This window comes from Notolepis coatsorum (assembly GCF_963971535.1).
Source record: "Notolepis coatsorum genome assembly, chromosome: 2".
NCBI classification, from domain to species: domain Eukaryota; kingdom Metazoa; phylum Chordata; class Actinopteri; order Aulopiformes; family Paralepididae; genus Notolepis; species Notolepis coatsorum.
The window spans coordinates 55,007,739-55,024,534 of NC_140166.1; the positions used below are offsets into that span (position 1 = coordinate 55,007,739).

General features: G+C 45.3%; 1 protein-coding gene across 1 annotated transcript in view; it reads right to left on the reverse strand.

Moving 5' to 3' along the window:
- LOC311223364 (radial spoke head protein 9 homolog) overlaps positions 1-16,796 on the reverse strand; it is a gene marked incomplete at both ends in the record, with an annotated part of 54,791 nt that overhangs the window by 11,266 nt on the left and 26,729 nt on the right. Inside the window, one exon of the mRNA XM_084308154.1 lies at positions 8,869-9,077. Within this exon, the coding sequence (XP_084164280.1) occupies positions 8,869-9,077 (209 nt within the window). The remainder of the gene's footprint in view (positions 1-8,868; positions 9,078-16,796) is intronic.

Sequence of the window (16,796 nt, forward strand, 5' to 3'; positions counted from 1 at the left end):
TGTACACTCACCAGCGCCTATGGATCAAAATTGAGACTCTGCAAACTCTCATCAAGCTTAGCACCTTGACGCGGGGGGACAGAGCGAGCATCAGGGTCTCTATATCCGACGGGCCTATCAGATTTGTGGGGGCTCGGAAGCTTCAGCATACAGGACGCTGTAGTGCTGGGGCGGCCAAGTCACTGGTTTATAGGTCTGTCAAAACGGATTGGAGGTTCCGGGGCTTAGAACATGAGTTCAAGTGAGTTGGGCTTTATACTATTTAAATAGGTATCAAAAGCCGAAAGAATATGAACCGAAATGACTGCTGTCAGGTGCCTCTGGAGTAAAATGTATTACAGATTTGAAAAAAACCTAACGTAGAAGGTTCTACTCAAAGAAAGAATCACACTTAAAGTATATTTTTGTGATTGCAGTAAAAGTTTACTAACGACTAAAAAGTAACGTAATGTTTACTTAAAGTCAAAAACGTAGAAGGTTCTACTCAAAGAAAGAATCACACTTAAAGTATATTTTTGTGATTGCAGTAAAAGTTTACTAACGACTAAAAAGTAACGTAATGTTTACTTAAAGTCAAAAACGTAGAAGGTTCTACTCAAAGAAAGAATCACACTTAAAGTATATTTTTGTGATTGCAGTAAAAGTTTACTAACGACTAAAAAGTAACGTAATGTTTACTTAAAGTCAAAAACGTAGAAGGTTCTACTCAAAGAAAGAATCACACTTAAAGTATATTTTTGTGATTGCAGTAAAAGTTTACTCACGACTAAAAAGTAACGTAATGTTTACTTTGTATTTTATTTTTTTATTCTTTTTTAAAACAAACATATAAACAAACATGACAACACACGATAAGATATACAAGCATTAATTGTCAGGGCACATCCAATGGGATCACCTTTTGGTTAGTTGTTTTATATAAGATATACCCATAATACCTGTTATCTAAAAAAAAAAACCTACATACATATGCTCAGCTCGAACCCCCCCCTCCCGGACCCCACCTTGAGAAGTACCTCCACTATCCCTCGCACCTAACCAGACACTACCATTATAAGCTAGCTTTTATTCTCTCCACCACTTCTAACCACATTGACATTTTGGATTCATTGAGACCCAGAATTCTTGCTGTAGATATTTCATGGTAAATTACATCGAGATATGTAAGAAACCAAACTTTACGGCAAATTTTTTCCGGTTGAAACCAGCGTGATGCGATCAGCTTTTTGGCTACTGTGATACCCGATAAAACCAATCTCTTTAGCTGTGGATTCACTGCAAACTCAAAAACATCATTCAACAGCAATACCGAGGGGTGTACAGGTATATTCCAAGATACGAGTTTTGATATTTGTTGGGTCACATCTTTCCAGAATGCCTTAACTGGTGAGCAGTCCCAATACATGTGCATAAATGTCCCTTCGTCCCCATTTGTACATTGGGTGCATTTGGAATCTTGTTTGAGCCCCATTCGGCACAGTCTTATAGGAGTCAAGTATGTCCTGTGAATATAGTTAAGATTGATTTGTTGATGATCCGGGTTCCTTGATGTAAGTCGGACATTTGCCCAGGCTCCTTGCCAATCAAAGTCATTTTCCAGGTCTGGTATATCCCTCCTCCAGACAGAGTCAAGTTGGAGGGTTTCATACGAGGACGTTAGTAATTGATGATAAAATTCTGAAACAAAACCTCTCGATGTCTCTCTTGAGTAGAAGAATTTGTGGTATCTGTGGTGTTCAATTGGTCTGTCTAATGGAACACCGTGAGACTTCAAACATAGCTCTAACTGTTTGTGAAAAAGCCATGTGGACACGTAATGTTTACTTAAAGTCAAAAACCTAAAAGGTTCTACTCAAAGAAAGAATCACACTTAAAGTATATTTTTGTGATTGCAGTAAAAGTTTACTCACGACTAAAAAGTAACGTAATGTTTACTTAAAGTCAAAAACGTAGAAGGTTCTACTCAAAGAAAGAATCACACTTAAAGTATATTTTTGTGATTGCAGTAAAAGTTTACTAACGACTAAAAAGTAACGTAATGTTTACTTAAAGTCAAAAACGTAGAAGGTTCTACTCAAAGAAAGAATCACACTTAAAGTATATTTTTGTGATTGCAGTAAAAGTTTACTCACGACTAAAAAGTAACATAACGTAACGTAGCACAGCGGAACAACAACACCATCATCAAATTTGCTGATGACACAGTAGTGGTGGGCCTGATCTCTGCCAACGACGAAAGGGCCTACCTGGAAGAGGTAGAGAACCTGTCACAGTGGTGTCAGGAGAACTGCCTCTCCCTGAACGTCAGCAAAACAAAAGAGATGATTGTGGACTTCAGGAGGTCGGGGGTCAAGGACTACAGCCCCCTCAGCATCGACGGGGCACCAGTTGAGAGAGTGAACAGTTTCAAGTACCTCGGAGCCCACATATCCGAGGACTTGACATGGACCACACACATTGACAGTGTTGTGAAGAAGGCACGACAACGCCTCTACTTCCTCAGGCGCCTAAGGAAGTTCCAAGTCAGTCAGAAGATCCTTAGGAACTTCTACTCATGTACAATAGAGAGCATCCTGACCGGCAACATCACCTCCTGGTTTGGGAATAGCACTGCAAAAGACCGTAGCAGACTACAAAGAGTGACACGTTCAGCCGAACGCACAATTAGAGGGGGGCTTCCCACCCTCCAGAACATTTACAACAAGCGGTGCAAGGGGAAGGCTAAGAGAATTATTAAGGACTCGAGCCACCCGAACAACTGCCTCTTTGAACTGCTGCCGTCAGGCAAGCGATACCGGAGTCTTATGGCGAGCACAGAAAGACTCAGAAGGAGCTTCTATCCCCAGGCCATCAGGCTGCTAAACGAACAATAATCGCTAAACGAACAATAATCACTATGCAACAACCATCAAATGCACACAGCACACACACCCACACGCACACACTCACTCAAACAAACAACACACTGCAGCACCCACTCTCCACACTTTAGATCACACAAACACACTTACACTTTATATTTATTGATAAAGGATTTGCACTACAACTCGTACACCTACTGTGAATTGTACCTAAACTGCACCTCGTCCATTTATGCCTTGCACTATATAGTATTGTATATTAGTACACTGCACAGTATTGTATATTGTATGGTAACTACGTCTACGAACATTGTACATATGTCTAAACTGAACACTGTGACCTCTTTTTTTACTTCTAATTTTTACTATTTTTACTATGTTTTTATTTCATACTTATCTTGTCATGCACAGTCTCTGGAGCGCAACAGTAAGAAGCATTTTGTACAAAAGTATTCTGTACTTCTGTATGACAACTATTAAAGAAACTTGAAACTTGAAACTTGAAACATAATGTTTACTTAAAGTCAAAAACCTAAAAAAGGTTCTACTCAAAGAAAGAATCACACTTAAAGTATATTTTTGTGATTGCAGTAAAAGTTTACTCACGACTAAAAAGTTACGTAATGTTTACTTAAAGTCAAAAACCTAAAAGGTTCTACTCAAAGAAAGAATCACACTTAAAGTATATTTTTGTGATTGCAGTAAAAGTTTACTCACGACTAAAAAGTAACGTAATGTTTACTTAAAGTCAAAAACCTAACGTAGAAGGATCTACTCAAAGAAAAAATCACACTTAAAGTATATTTTTGTGATTAAAGTAGCGTTTACTCACGACTAAAGGGTAACGTAATGTTTACTTACAGTCGAAACCTAAGTAGAAAAATAGGTACCAGGTCACCTGAACTAGAAGTAACCTAATGTTTACTTAAAATCAGAATAAGTCCTGCATAAGTCCTGCTACTGTGACGGAAGTGGAACCAGCGTAATAATACAGGCTGGTGTTATCAGCAGGAGCTGAGTCTATAAGAGGCTACATAGCCTGAATCTACAAGCTGGCTAACTAGCCAGAGCTAACACCAGACATAACAGTAACTAACTACCCAGTCTGGACCGAGACAAGCACAACACAGGGTCGACCCCCTGTGCAAGAAGGAAGTGGACGGAAACAACAGTCCGAAAGGCCTGTGAACAATGTGCGCTGGTAAGGGGGACAAAACCTGAACCAGTGCCATCGAGACGAATAGCAGTATCTGAGAGCAGGACTGAAACTACTGGAGGAAGCGGGTGTAATGGCCCAATACTCTGTACCCTACCAGCCCAATACGAACGGGGTGGCAGAGAGAGCTGTACGCTCTATGAAGGATCAGATGATCAAAGTGAATCCTGGAATGAACCGACCTCCCTCCTTAGGATACACCAAGGAGACCGACAGTACAGTTCGGACCGGAAGGATCAGAACCTGCCCTATTTCGGGCCAGGAGCATTCTTAGACGGGGGGGGGGTCCCCCGGAGTCAGTGGACGACGCAGCGAATGGCAAGAAGGAATATACTGACTCAGGTCAGAACTCGGAAATGGAGGAAGACCGGGATAGGTCAAGCTCCAGAGCATCCTCAAGGTCCTCACCTAGACCTCCCAGACCTCCTAGACCTCCTAGACCTCCTAGACCTCCAAGACCTCCTAGACCTCCTAGACCTCCTAGACCGGACAGAGAGACATCGGCCTGGACCCAGGTTACAGGGCGACGAGAGCCCTGAATAGACCTGAAAGAGAGAAAAGAAATTAGTCCTCTGTGGACCGTATCTGTGATGTCCAGAGAGGCCTACGGACAGGGTCACACGACCAGGCCAACCACACTTCAATAGAGGACTGCTGCTACAATTCTCTGGGACCCGTGGGGTCGCCCGAGAAGTGACAATTCAACCTACCTCAAACTATGGGAGAGATCCAAGAGGTCAGAGGGGGTGACCCCAAGATGACCAAGGGAACAACAGATGCAAGTCTTCCCGCCGGATACCAAGCCACGACGTGGCCCCTATCCTATCGAGCCGTCCAGCCAGGGAACAACAGATGCAAGTCTTCCCGCCGGCTACCAGGGTACAGAGGTACCGAGATGACAGAGGGGGTGTGGAGAGTCACGGCCACGTGACCCCGCAATCGCCATCTCGTCCCCCAGTACAGACGCTATTAAGACAATGGAAAATGACCGACCAGGATGACAGAGGGGGTGTAAAGTGTCACAGCCAACTAGTGACACTGGTTAGTATGACATCCTGTTCTTATGTATGAGTATGAGGAGTGTCTGTAGATTCTTCCTCCCACTGAAAAACTGTGAGAACTATGGACTGTGGACTCTGGAACCGTAACTTGTGTACACTACAATATCTTGCGTGATCTTGGAGAGTGGAGTCAATGGAATCAATACAATAGGTTTATTGTATATATTTGTTATAAATCTAGGCATATGTTACTATAGGTGTCTAGATGTGATATGTATTCTGGCTGGTAATGCCCCGTCAGAAAGGAATTGAGAATAAACACGTTATGTGTAAACACATGTTAAGTGCCACAAGTCAACGAGTGACACTTTGTATAATATTCTTATGTTTATTATATATGATTGGAGCTATGTATATGACCTGTATACTCTTTATACACTTATAAAACTACACTACAGTTAATGGAATATGCAGTCAGACGGGAAACAGAAACCTTTTGATAATGCATGGAGCTGCACAGTCCATTTCTCTGTCCATTTCTCTGGAATGTGCTCTCTCTATCTCCTGGCCTTGAGCTAAGAGCGGGCCCGAGCAAACAGCAGGCCGGCACACATGCTAACCCTTGCCTGTCCTACATAGAGTGGACATATAACCAATGATTGGTACAAGTATGTGTATATATATGTATATACTGTATGTACTATATATATATATATATATGTACTGTATCATACATGTATGTGTCCATATGTGAAGTGCATGGGCTGCTCTGCACAGGGCCGGAATGAAAAGAGCAGGTTGGCACAGAGATGAGAACAGAGGAGAGAATCACTGTCTTAGTTAAACTACAAAATACATATATTGTTGTGTGAATCTAACCTTTTGCGTATGTAATAATTATGGAAACATATATATACTGCTAGTATATATTAATTATATGCTTTATAATTCTACATATAAAAGTAATCTGTACCGATGTGTCTGTCTCTCCTCCTCCCTCCACATGAACATACAGAACGGGAGTTTTCACAGATGGCCTTGCAGCACTGTCTGGTTACCAGGTTAACCCTTTGCAGGTTCTGTTAAGATAGAATGTGGAGGGACTTTCTCATACTCGAATGATATGTAACTACAAAGTAATAAATAACGGAGGGAATGATAAGACACGTACTGTACACGTACAGTGAAATGATTGGATAAATATGTACTGACGTACTAAAACGTTGACTGGCTAGTGAAATTTCATCACTGTATCTGAACCAATGACAGAGAGATCTTGAATTCCTTTATAAAGGCTAACTCACTTCATCTCGAGGGAGATTTTTGGTGGAGCTGCATTCTGATATATTGTAAGAAGAAACCTTTTGTACTTATAACCATGAACTGTGCCTTTGTTGTAATCTTATATTTTTAAAAAATAAAACCTTTTTGGAACCCACTTCGTATCCATTCTTCTGACCAGTCGGGTAAGCATTGAAATGTTTTGCAATGTAACTTTACCCATTGTTTAAGCATGAGGGAGCACGGCTTCGTGATGTTCATGATTTATGATGTAAAACTCTAGTAGTGTGTCTTTAACCAGTCGGCAGCAACACGGCCTGTGATGTTCCTGATTTATGATGTACAACTCTAGTAGTGTGTCTTTATCCACACAGAGACCTAGAGAAAGAAATATATATCTATCTACCTATTTCTATATCTATATATATATATTATAGATTCTATATAATGGGCTTATTAAGTAATGTTACAGTGATAATACGTGTGACGGATAAGGGAAATGGATATCATCTGATTAAAGAGTGTCCTACTGGTCAAATGAATCCTTCCCGGTGCAAATAAAATAATAGACTCCGCAACTCCAATCACTGGACCTAAGGTCGATGACTGGGGGGGACGGGGCGGTGCGTGTGTCAGGTCGGGTCGGTCGGGTTTAACCCCTGCAGTTTGTGGACGCATTGAGTTCTGGATATCACAGACATCGCAGGACGCTGCTTGATGTTGAGATGAGCGGACCAATGAGTTATTGGGTTATCAATCTGACCGAAGGCTTACATGAGCACTTATCAGATTTCATGATGTTTTTTGTTTTGTTCTTGATTTATTGTGATGTTTCTTCTTGACTTGTTTAAAGAAGACGTGTCCGGCCCATGGGGACATTAACGTGTGTTGTCGGGCCTTAAAGAAGACGTGTCCGGCCCATGGGAACATTAACGTGTGTTGTCGGGCCTTAACACTTTGAATGCCCAGCAGGGGGCGCTCATTTAGTGCTTGAATGCCCACATCCACTCCAATGTTAACGTTAATATCGCCTAATCTATGTTTTAAATTATGGCTATGTGTCTAATCTGCCCGTCACATTATCAATGACTTATTTCCAGTCAACATTGTCGAAGCAGATTGTTTTTTTATCGGTTCATTTCCGTTTCATAGCATTTAGAAAACCCCTCGTTTTCACAGAGAAAAAAGAGGATTCCATGATAATCGCCCCGTACTGTAATATTCTAGAACTTTGTCATTTGTCGGCCTATTTATGAATCGTTTTCAAATAAACGCTAGATTATCGATAGTATATGTGTGCGTGTGCACGCTGGTGCCGCATGCTGAAAATCGATTCTCTCAGTTCCTGATCGCTCTTAGAGTCAAACAGCCATATCACATAATCACATAAAAGCTTATATCTCCGTAAAAACGGGTCTGATTATCCTAAGACTGGTAACATAGATTCCTTACCTGAGATCAGATGGTATCCAAATTGATTATTCCAATTCCTGATCGCCATTTGAAAGAATCGATCCTTTTATTGATCCCATGCGTATACTGTAAAAACACATAATCCCCGCTGCTCTGAGGGTCCAGATAGAAGCTGATCGACGCCGGTTGCATGAGTGAGAAGTAAAATGTGGAGTCCGGGTTTTTTTTTCTCATTAATTTTCATTGAGTCCAATCCAAAAGAGTGAATTACCATCTGGGAGACGATAGGGGGCGCTTTTTTCACATCTGAGCGCCTGGGGTGGCTGATTTTCCAACGGTAGACTCGGTTGATGAAATATGAATATTCTCGTGATGGGCATTCAACCCGTGGGGGGTAAACCCGAGAAAACTCGAGTTGGGCAATCAAAGTGTTAAAGAGAACGTGTCCGGCCCATGGGGACATTAACGTGTGTTGTCGGGCCTTAAAGAAGACGTGTCCGGCCCATAGGGACATTAACATGTGTAGTCGGTCCTTAAAGAAGACGTGTCCGGCCCATGGGGACATTAACGTGTTGTCGGGCCTTAAAGAAGACGTGTCCGGCCCATGGGGACATTAACGTGTGTTGTCGGGCCTTAAAGAAGACATGTCCGGCCCATGGGGACATTAACGTGTGTTGTCGGGCCTTAAAGAAGACGTGTCCGGCCCATGGGGACATTAACGTGTGTTGTCGGGCCTTAAAGAAGACGTGTCCGGCCCATGGGGACATTAACGTGTGTTGTCGGGCCTTAAAGAAGACGTGTCCGGCCCATGGGGACATTAACGTGTGTTGTCGGGCCTTAAAGAAAACGTGTCCGGCCCATGGGGACATTAACGTGTGTTGTCGGGCCTTAAAGAAGACGTGTCCGGCCTATGGGGACATTAACGTGGTGTTGTCGGGCCTCGATAGCTGCTATAGACCTATTCAATGGAACAGCTTGGACCCAGTTTACCCATCAGATACTGATATTAGCAAAACACTGCAACAGGAAATAAACTTGCACAATGACCGTAAAAGGCTGAATGGGACAGTGTGCTGTGTGGATAGATGGTGGCTACCGGTGGCTGAAGTGTATAGATGTGGTGGTACTTGATATACAGTAGGACGTGGTGTAGTGGACCTTTGGGGACGTCTTTACTCAGCGGCTCCAGGAAGTCAATAGACGGGTCCCAGTCAGCCATCTCCAGGAGGGCTTTCTTCTTCATGTTCTCTGGTTCAGTGAAGTGGAAGAAGTTGTTGAGCCTTGCTGCCTCAGAATGGGAAAGGCCTGAGGAAAGACATACAGTATACACGTTCATGCACACATACCCCCAGAGCCTGAGGAATTAAACACTAATGTCAAGAACGATATGTGAAAACAGACATATTATTCAGAACCTGCCAATATATAACAAACAGTGGATGACGGACCATAGAGCTTTGTCGAGTTCTCAGTGTCTAGCAATAATACAACTGTGTTTGAATTATTAAGGGACCACACACACACACACACACACACACACACACACACACACACACACACACACACACACACACACACACACACACACACACACACACCATCACACATTTTATTGGAACATGAAAGAATGCAATATCCATCCAACATCTTAAAAAACATACAAAAAAGGTTTGAAGGAACATTTGCTTATTATATTGTAACAGTGTATTGTAACTTGCGTATTGTAATCAGTGTACTGTATTTTAACTTACACACACACACACACACTCACACACAAACACACACACACACATGGTCCTTATATTGATCTCATTTTCCAACTTGCTATATGTAATATAATTGTGTTTATTATTATTATTATTATTATTATTATTATTATTATTATTATTATTATTATTATTATTATTATTATTATTATTATTATTATTATTATTATAGGTGGAGGATTTTTATTATAAGCCTTCTGGGCTTTTCTGCCTCTTCCTGCACTGTATATCTTTTGTACTTTACAGTTGTACTTATTGTGTTGTTGTTTTTATATACAGAGCCCACACTACAGGAAGCACAGAGCCCACACTACAGGAAGCACAGAGCCCACACTACAGGAAGCAGAGCCCACACTACAGGACACAGAGCCCACACTACAGGACAGAGCCCACACTACAGGACACAGAGCCCAAACTACAGGACACAGAGCCCACACTACAGGACACAGAGCCCACACTACAGGAAGCACAGAGCCCACACTACAGGAAGCACAGAGCCCACACTACAGGACAGAGCCCACACTACAGGAAGCACAGAGCCCACACTACAGGAAGCACAGAGCCCACACTACAGGACACAGAGCCCACACTACAGGAAGCACAGAGCCCACACTACAGGAAGCACAGAGCCCACACTACAGGAAGCACAGAGCCCACACTACAGGACAGAGCCCACACTACAGGAAGCACAGAGCCCACACTACAGGAAGCACAGAGCCCACACTACAGGACACAGAGCCCACACTACAGGAAGCACAGAGCCCACACTACAGGAAGCACAGAGCCCACACTACAGGACAGAGCCCACACTACAGGAAGCACAGAGCCCACACTACAGGAAGCACAGAGCCCACACTACAGGACACAGAGCCCACACTACAGGAAGCACAGAGCCCACACTACAGGACGCGTGAATACTTTCGGCAACCAACATGCCCTTCCTCGTTGCTCTGATTGGCCGAGCGTGCGCATGCGCATGAGCCGCGACAAGCTCCTCAGAGGCAGGAATACTAAGCTCCCCCTTAACGCAATTTATACAAATGGAAGTATTGATTACGCCGTAAGGAATCATTAAAAAATATATACCGTTAACTGGAATATGTTGTGCCTTTACACATATGTTGGATTATGTAATTGGTTTGTCATGACAAACCAATAAAAAAATCGCGATTTACCCGGTGGCTACAACAACACACAGTAACTACATGCATCATTGTTTACAATGAACGGTGGGGCTAATCTAAAGGACTGGACACGGACGCGTTAAAGGTCAGCAACAATCTACAGACACAAACAAACACAGAACCGGACTTATATTAACTCTGCACTGGCTTCCAATAACTCATAGAATTGATTTTAAGGTCCTTTTCCTGACATATAAAGCTCTGAGCAAGGCCCAAAATACATAGCAAATTCCCTAGTTAGTTATTTGCCCTCAAGAACGCTACGGTCATCCACTACATGTTAATTAGACACACCCAGAAACCAAAAGAGGATCGGAAGTATGGCATTTGCCAACTATGCCCCAAAACTATGGAACACACTACTCAACGTTATTTAATTCTTTAAAATACAACAACTCAACTCGACTAGAAAATCAAGTTAATGTACTAAAAAAAGAGATCAATGCCATACAGACAACAATCGGAAATACAAATACGTAGCACAAGACAACAGCAGTACTCCCAAGGTTCTAAACCTAGTCACCTATTAGCCATGCGATTAAGAATTAATGCAAAATTTGCATATAACTACCATTAGAGCACAACAAGTACTTGAAACAGACCCTGAAAAAATAAACGATACATTCAAAGAATTCTACTCCGACTTATATAAATCAGAAACGACCTTCGATCAAAACAAAATGGACACATATCTTAATCAAATTATTCTCCCTAAACTTTCAGAGGATGACGCTAAACAGTTAGAAACACCGATCACACTAGAGGAACTCAAGAAGGCCATATCCGAAATGCAAAGTGGTAAGGCTCCTGGAAGAGACGGTATCCCACCAGAAATGTACCTTTCTTGTTGGGACATAATTGGACCCTTATTACTAAATATGATCTTATACTCAGTCAAGGAGGGGAACTTCCATAAAAACGACAATATTGCACTCATAACAGTCCTTCTCAAAAAAGACAAAGACCCCACCGAGTGCGGTAGTTACAGACCCTTAAGCCTCCTCGGAACCGATATCAAACTGTACTCTAAGGTATTAGCCATCAGATTACAAAAGCATATGACGTCTTTAGTTCATCCGGACCAAACTGGCTTCATAAGAGGCCGTCTGATCACTGATAACATAAGACGAATACTGCACGTACTAGATGCCGACAAGGACGACACCATACCTAAGGCGATGCTGTCCCTGGATGCAATGAAAGCTTTTGACAGGCTGGAATGGTTGTATCTATGGGCAGTATTAGAGAAGATGGGGTTAGGTAAAGGTTTCATTGATATGATTAAAGTAGTATACAAAGACCCATTGGCCATGATTACTACATGTAGCAGGGTGGATTATCCCTGCTTCGTGGGAACGGTTGCTGGCAGTCAGGAGGTAGCTGGACACAGCAGCACTCTGTCTGACTGCACCCTCGTCTTTGGGCCTGGGGCGTCGACTGGAGGCTGGTAGTGTGAGTGGATGGGGCCCGGGATTTACCAACCTGGTCTGGTACTCTGGTCTTCCTTTCCTGTCGCAGGGCGGTCAGCAGTACTCCCCAACACGCTCCCACTCCTCCCAGTTGCTCCTTAGACCCTCCCACACCTCGTGACTGAATTGTAATCAAATACCCTGAGTTCCCCCCGCAAGCAGTACCCTCCCTCAGTGACCCTAGAAACCTTACAATGAAAAGGGGAGAGTTGGGTAGGAAGAGGTTAATCATATATACGTTACCCACACCAAAAGAGTTAATGCTGGGCACAGGAATGGACATGCACACAGAACCCCATTCAAGTCTTTATATTAATTGTACTGTTCAGTTACAATTATTTAATACTAGTGGCCAATTGGGCTGAATTCCTACTATAGCCCCTGCTGTTCAACTCAATACCTCATAAACACGTATATTATGCACCCACCTCTGGGTTACTATCAGGGATAATATACTTCACTGTGTTTGACTCATCACCCACGTCTGGGTCTTCACCTTGTATAATACCTCAACAGGCTTTAATTATACGGCCAGAATAATACCTCCAAAAGCTTTAATTATAATGCACCAGGTCTGTAACTTCCCCACAGGGAAGGGTTAATTGAATGGGAAAATATTAATAAACACACATGTTATCACACTCAAAGAAAAGGAAATAAAACCAAGTGTGGGCCCACAATTACCAAAACAAAAGCCCTATGCTAATGCCGGCATGTAATGTAATGTTTGGGGTCTGTAGTTAGCAACGTTAACTTCACCCGCAGGCCGCTCCACACTGTGTAACGTGCAATAGATCCTGGGCGCCGAAGCCCTAATGTTTACTCTACCAAAATGGCGGCTGCGCCGCTCCACCACCGTCCTGGTGGCAAGATGGCGTCGGACGCTCTCGTCGCAGGTGCTAGCAGGCGGAGCTGTAGCAGAGGGGCAGTGCTGGCTGAGCTGGTGCTGGGCGATGACGACCTCTGCTGGTGGGAAAGAACTCCCGTGTCTTGCAGACAGCCACGAGCTGGTTTGCTGTAGCACTCCGGTGCAGACAGCTGTCGACGCCCGGGGCAGGTTGCTTGTAGGTCCCGCACGTCTCTGGCACGCAGACTATACCGGCACAGTAACTGCTATAACCCGACTGTTGTGAACTCAGATATATCATTAGCCGCACGCTATCTATACCGCACACTGTAACTATTATAACCCGACTGTTAGTGCCTGGCTCTGCACTAATGGTTCACACACTATCACTGGTACTGCTAGGATATCGTATCCACTAGCCAGTACTTCCTATCACCCGTCACTGTTCCACGGGGCTCTCCAGCTTCACTTCTTAACGGGGCTATTCCAAAAGCACACGCCCGCCGGCTGCGACTGTTCACGGCCAAGTCCAAAGCCGAAGAGAACATCTCTCTCCTTCCGCTGCCATATATCACCTTCCATCTCCCTCCGACACTCTCTGCCTGCTACTGCCCCCTGCTGGTCCCGCCTGCCAGTCACACAAGGGGAGGATGAGGAATAGAGAAATGTCATTTATAAACCATCTTCCAGTGATAGAAGAAGGGGACGCTTGTATCATTGTTCGTGTGAATATCAATGAACCTAGTTAGAATGTCTTTGTGTACAAAAGGGATACAAACACAGTCAGCAGTTCTGAATAATATACCATATTTTCCAGACTGCTACATACAGGTATAATCACCTCCGGAATATTTCCGGTATCACGCTCAGCTAGACAGGGTTGCCCTCTTAGTCCCGGACTATTCGATCTATCATTAGAACCTTTAGCACAATATATAAGACAATCCCAATCCATACAACCAATCGTAATCAAGGGCACACAACATAAAAGTTGTTTATATGCGGACGACGTAATACTGTTCATGCAAAACCCCAACACCACACTGCCTCATCTGCTCAAGTTTTAGAGCCCACACTACAGAGAGCCCACACTACAGGACACAGAGCCCACACTACAGGACACAGAGCCCACACTACAGAGAGCCCACACTACAGGACACAGAGCCCACACTACAGGACACAGAGCCCACACTACAGAGAGCCCACACTACAGGACACAGAGCCTACAGGACACAGAGCCCACACTACAGGACACAGAGCCCACACTACAGAGAGCCCACACTACAGGACACAGAGCCCACACTACAGAGAGCCCACACTACAGGACACAGAGCCCACACTACAGGACACAGAGCCCACACTACAGAGAGCCCACACTACAGGACACAGAGCCCACACTACAGGACACAGAGCCCACACTACAGGACACACAGAGCCCACACTACAGGAAGCACAGAGCCCACACTACAGGAAGCACAGAGCAGGAAGCAGAGCCCACACTACAGGACACACAGAGCAGGAAGCACAGAGCCCACACTACAGGAAGCACAGAGCAGGAAGCACAGAGCCCACACTACAGGACACACAGAGCCCACACTACAGGAAGCACAGAGCCCACACTACAGGAAGCACAGAGCAGGAAGCAGAGCCCACACTACAGGACACACAGAGCAGGAAGCACAGAGCCCACACTACAGGAAGCACAGAGCCCACACTACAGGACACACAGAGCAGGAAGCACAGAGCCCACACTACAGGAAGCACAGAGCCCACACTACAGGACACAGAGCCCACACTACAGGAAGCACAGAGCCCACACTACAGGACACATAGAGCAGGAAGCACAGAGCCCACACTACAGGACACACAGAGCAGGAAGCACAGAGCCCACACTACAGGACACACAGAGCCCACACTACAGGAAGCACAGAGCAGGAAGCACAGAGCCCACACTACAGGACACACAGAGCCCACACTACAGGAAGCACAGAGCCCACACTACAGGAAGCACAGAGCAGGAAGCAGAGCCCACACTACAGGACACACAGAGCAGGAAGCACAGAGCCCACACTACAGGAAGCACAGAGCCCACACTACAGGACACACAGAGCAGGAAGCACAGAGCCCACACTACAGGAAGCACAGAGCCCACACTACAGGACACAGAGCCCACACTACAGGAAGCACAGAGCCCACACTACAGGACACATAGAGCAGGAAGCACAGAGCCCACACTACAGGACACACAGAGCAGGAAGCACAGAGCCCACACTACAGGACACACAGAGCCCACACTACAGGACACAGAGCCCACACTACAGAGAGCCCACACTACAGGACACAGAGCCCACACTACAGAGAGCCCACACTACAGGACACAGAGCCCACACTACAGAGAGCCCACACTACAGGACACAGAGCCCACACTACAGGACACAGAGCCCACACTACAGAGAGCCCACACTACAGGACACAGAGCCCACACTACAGGACACAGAGCCCACACTACAGAGAGCCCACACTACAGGACACAGAGCCTACAGGACACAGAGCCCACACTACAGGACACAGAGCCCACACTACAGAGAGCCCACACTACAGGACACAGAGCCCACACTACAGAGAGCCCACACTACAGGACACAGAGCCCACACTACAGGACACAGAGCCCACACTACAGAGAGCCCACACTACAGGACACAGAGCCCACACTACAGGACACAGAGCCCACACTACAGGACACAGAGCCCACACTACAGAGAGCCCACACTACAGGACACAGAGCCCACACTACAGAGAGCCCACACTACAGGACACAGAGCCCACACTACACACTACAGGACACAGAGCCCACACTACACACTACAGGACACACAGAGGCCACACTACACACTACAGGACACACAGAGGCCACACTACACACTACAGGACACACAGAGGCCACACTACACACTACAGGACACACAGAGCCCACACTACACACTACAGGACACACAGAGCCCACACTACACACTACAGGACACACAGAGGCCACACTACACACTACAGGACACACAGAGGCCACACTACACACTACAGGACACACAGAGCCCACACTACAGGACACAGAGCCCACACTACACACTACAGGACACACAGAGGCCACACTACACACTACAGGACACACAGAGGCCACACTACACACTACAGGACACACAGAGCCCACACTACACTACACTCTGTGCTCCGTCTCTCGAAGTCCGTAACCTGGGCGTCACCCTTGACTCCACACTTTCATTTCACTCCCACATCAAATCTGTCACCAAGTCTGCCTTCTACCACCTCAGGAACATCTCCCGTCTCCGACCCTCACTCTCAGACTCTGTGGCGGAGACCCTGATCCACTCATTTGTCACCTCCCGGTTGGACTATTGTAATGGAGTCCTGTTCGGGGTACCCAGCAAAGCCCTGGACAGGCTCCAGTATGTCCAGAACTCAGCTGCCAGGGTTCTCACTCACACCAAGCCCTGGCAGCACATCACCCCCACCCTCATCCATCTCCACTGGCTTCCAGTCAGGTTCCGCATCACCTTCAAACTCCTGCTCCTCACCTACAAATCCCTCCATGCCCTCGCCCCCGGTACCTGTCTGATCTCCTCCACCAGTACACTCCATCCTGGAACCTACGATCCTCTGATCTAGGTCTCCTCTCCATCCCTCGCACCAGGTTACGGACTTTTGGGGACAGAGCCTTCAGCGTGGCGTCCCCTACCCTCTGG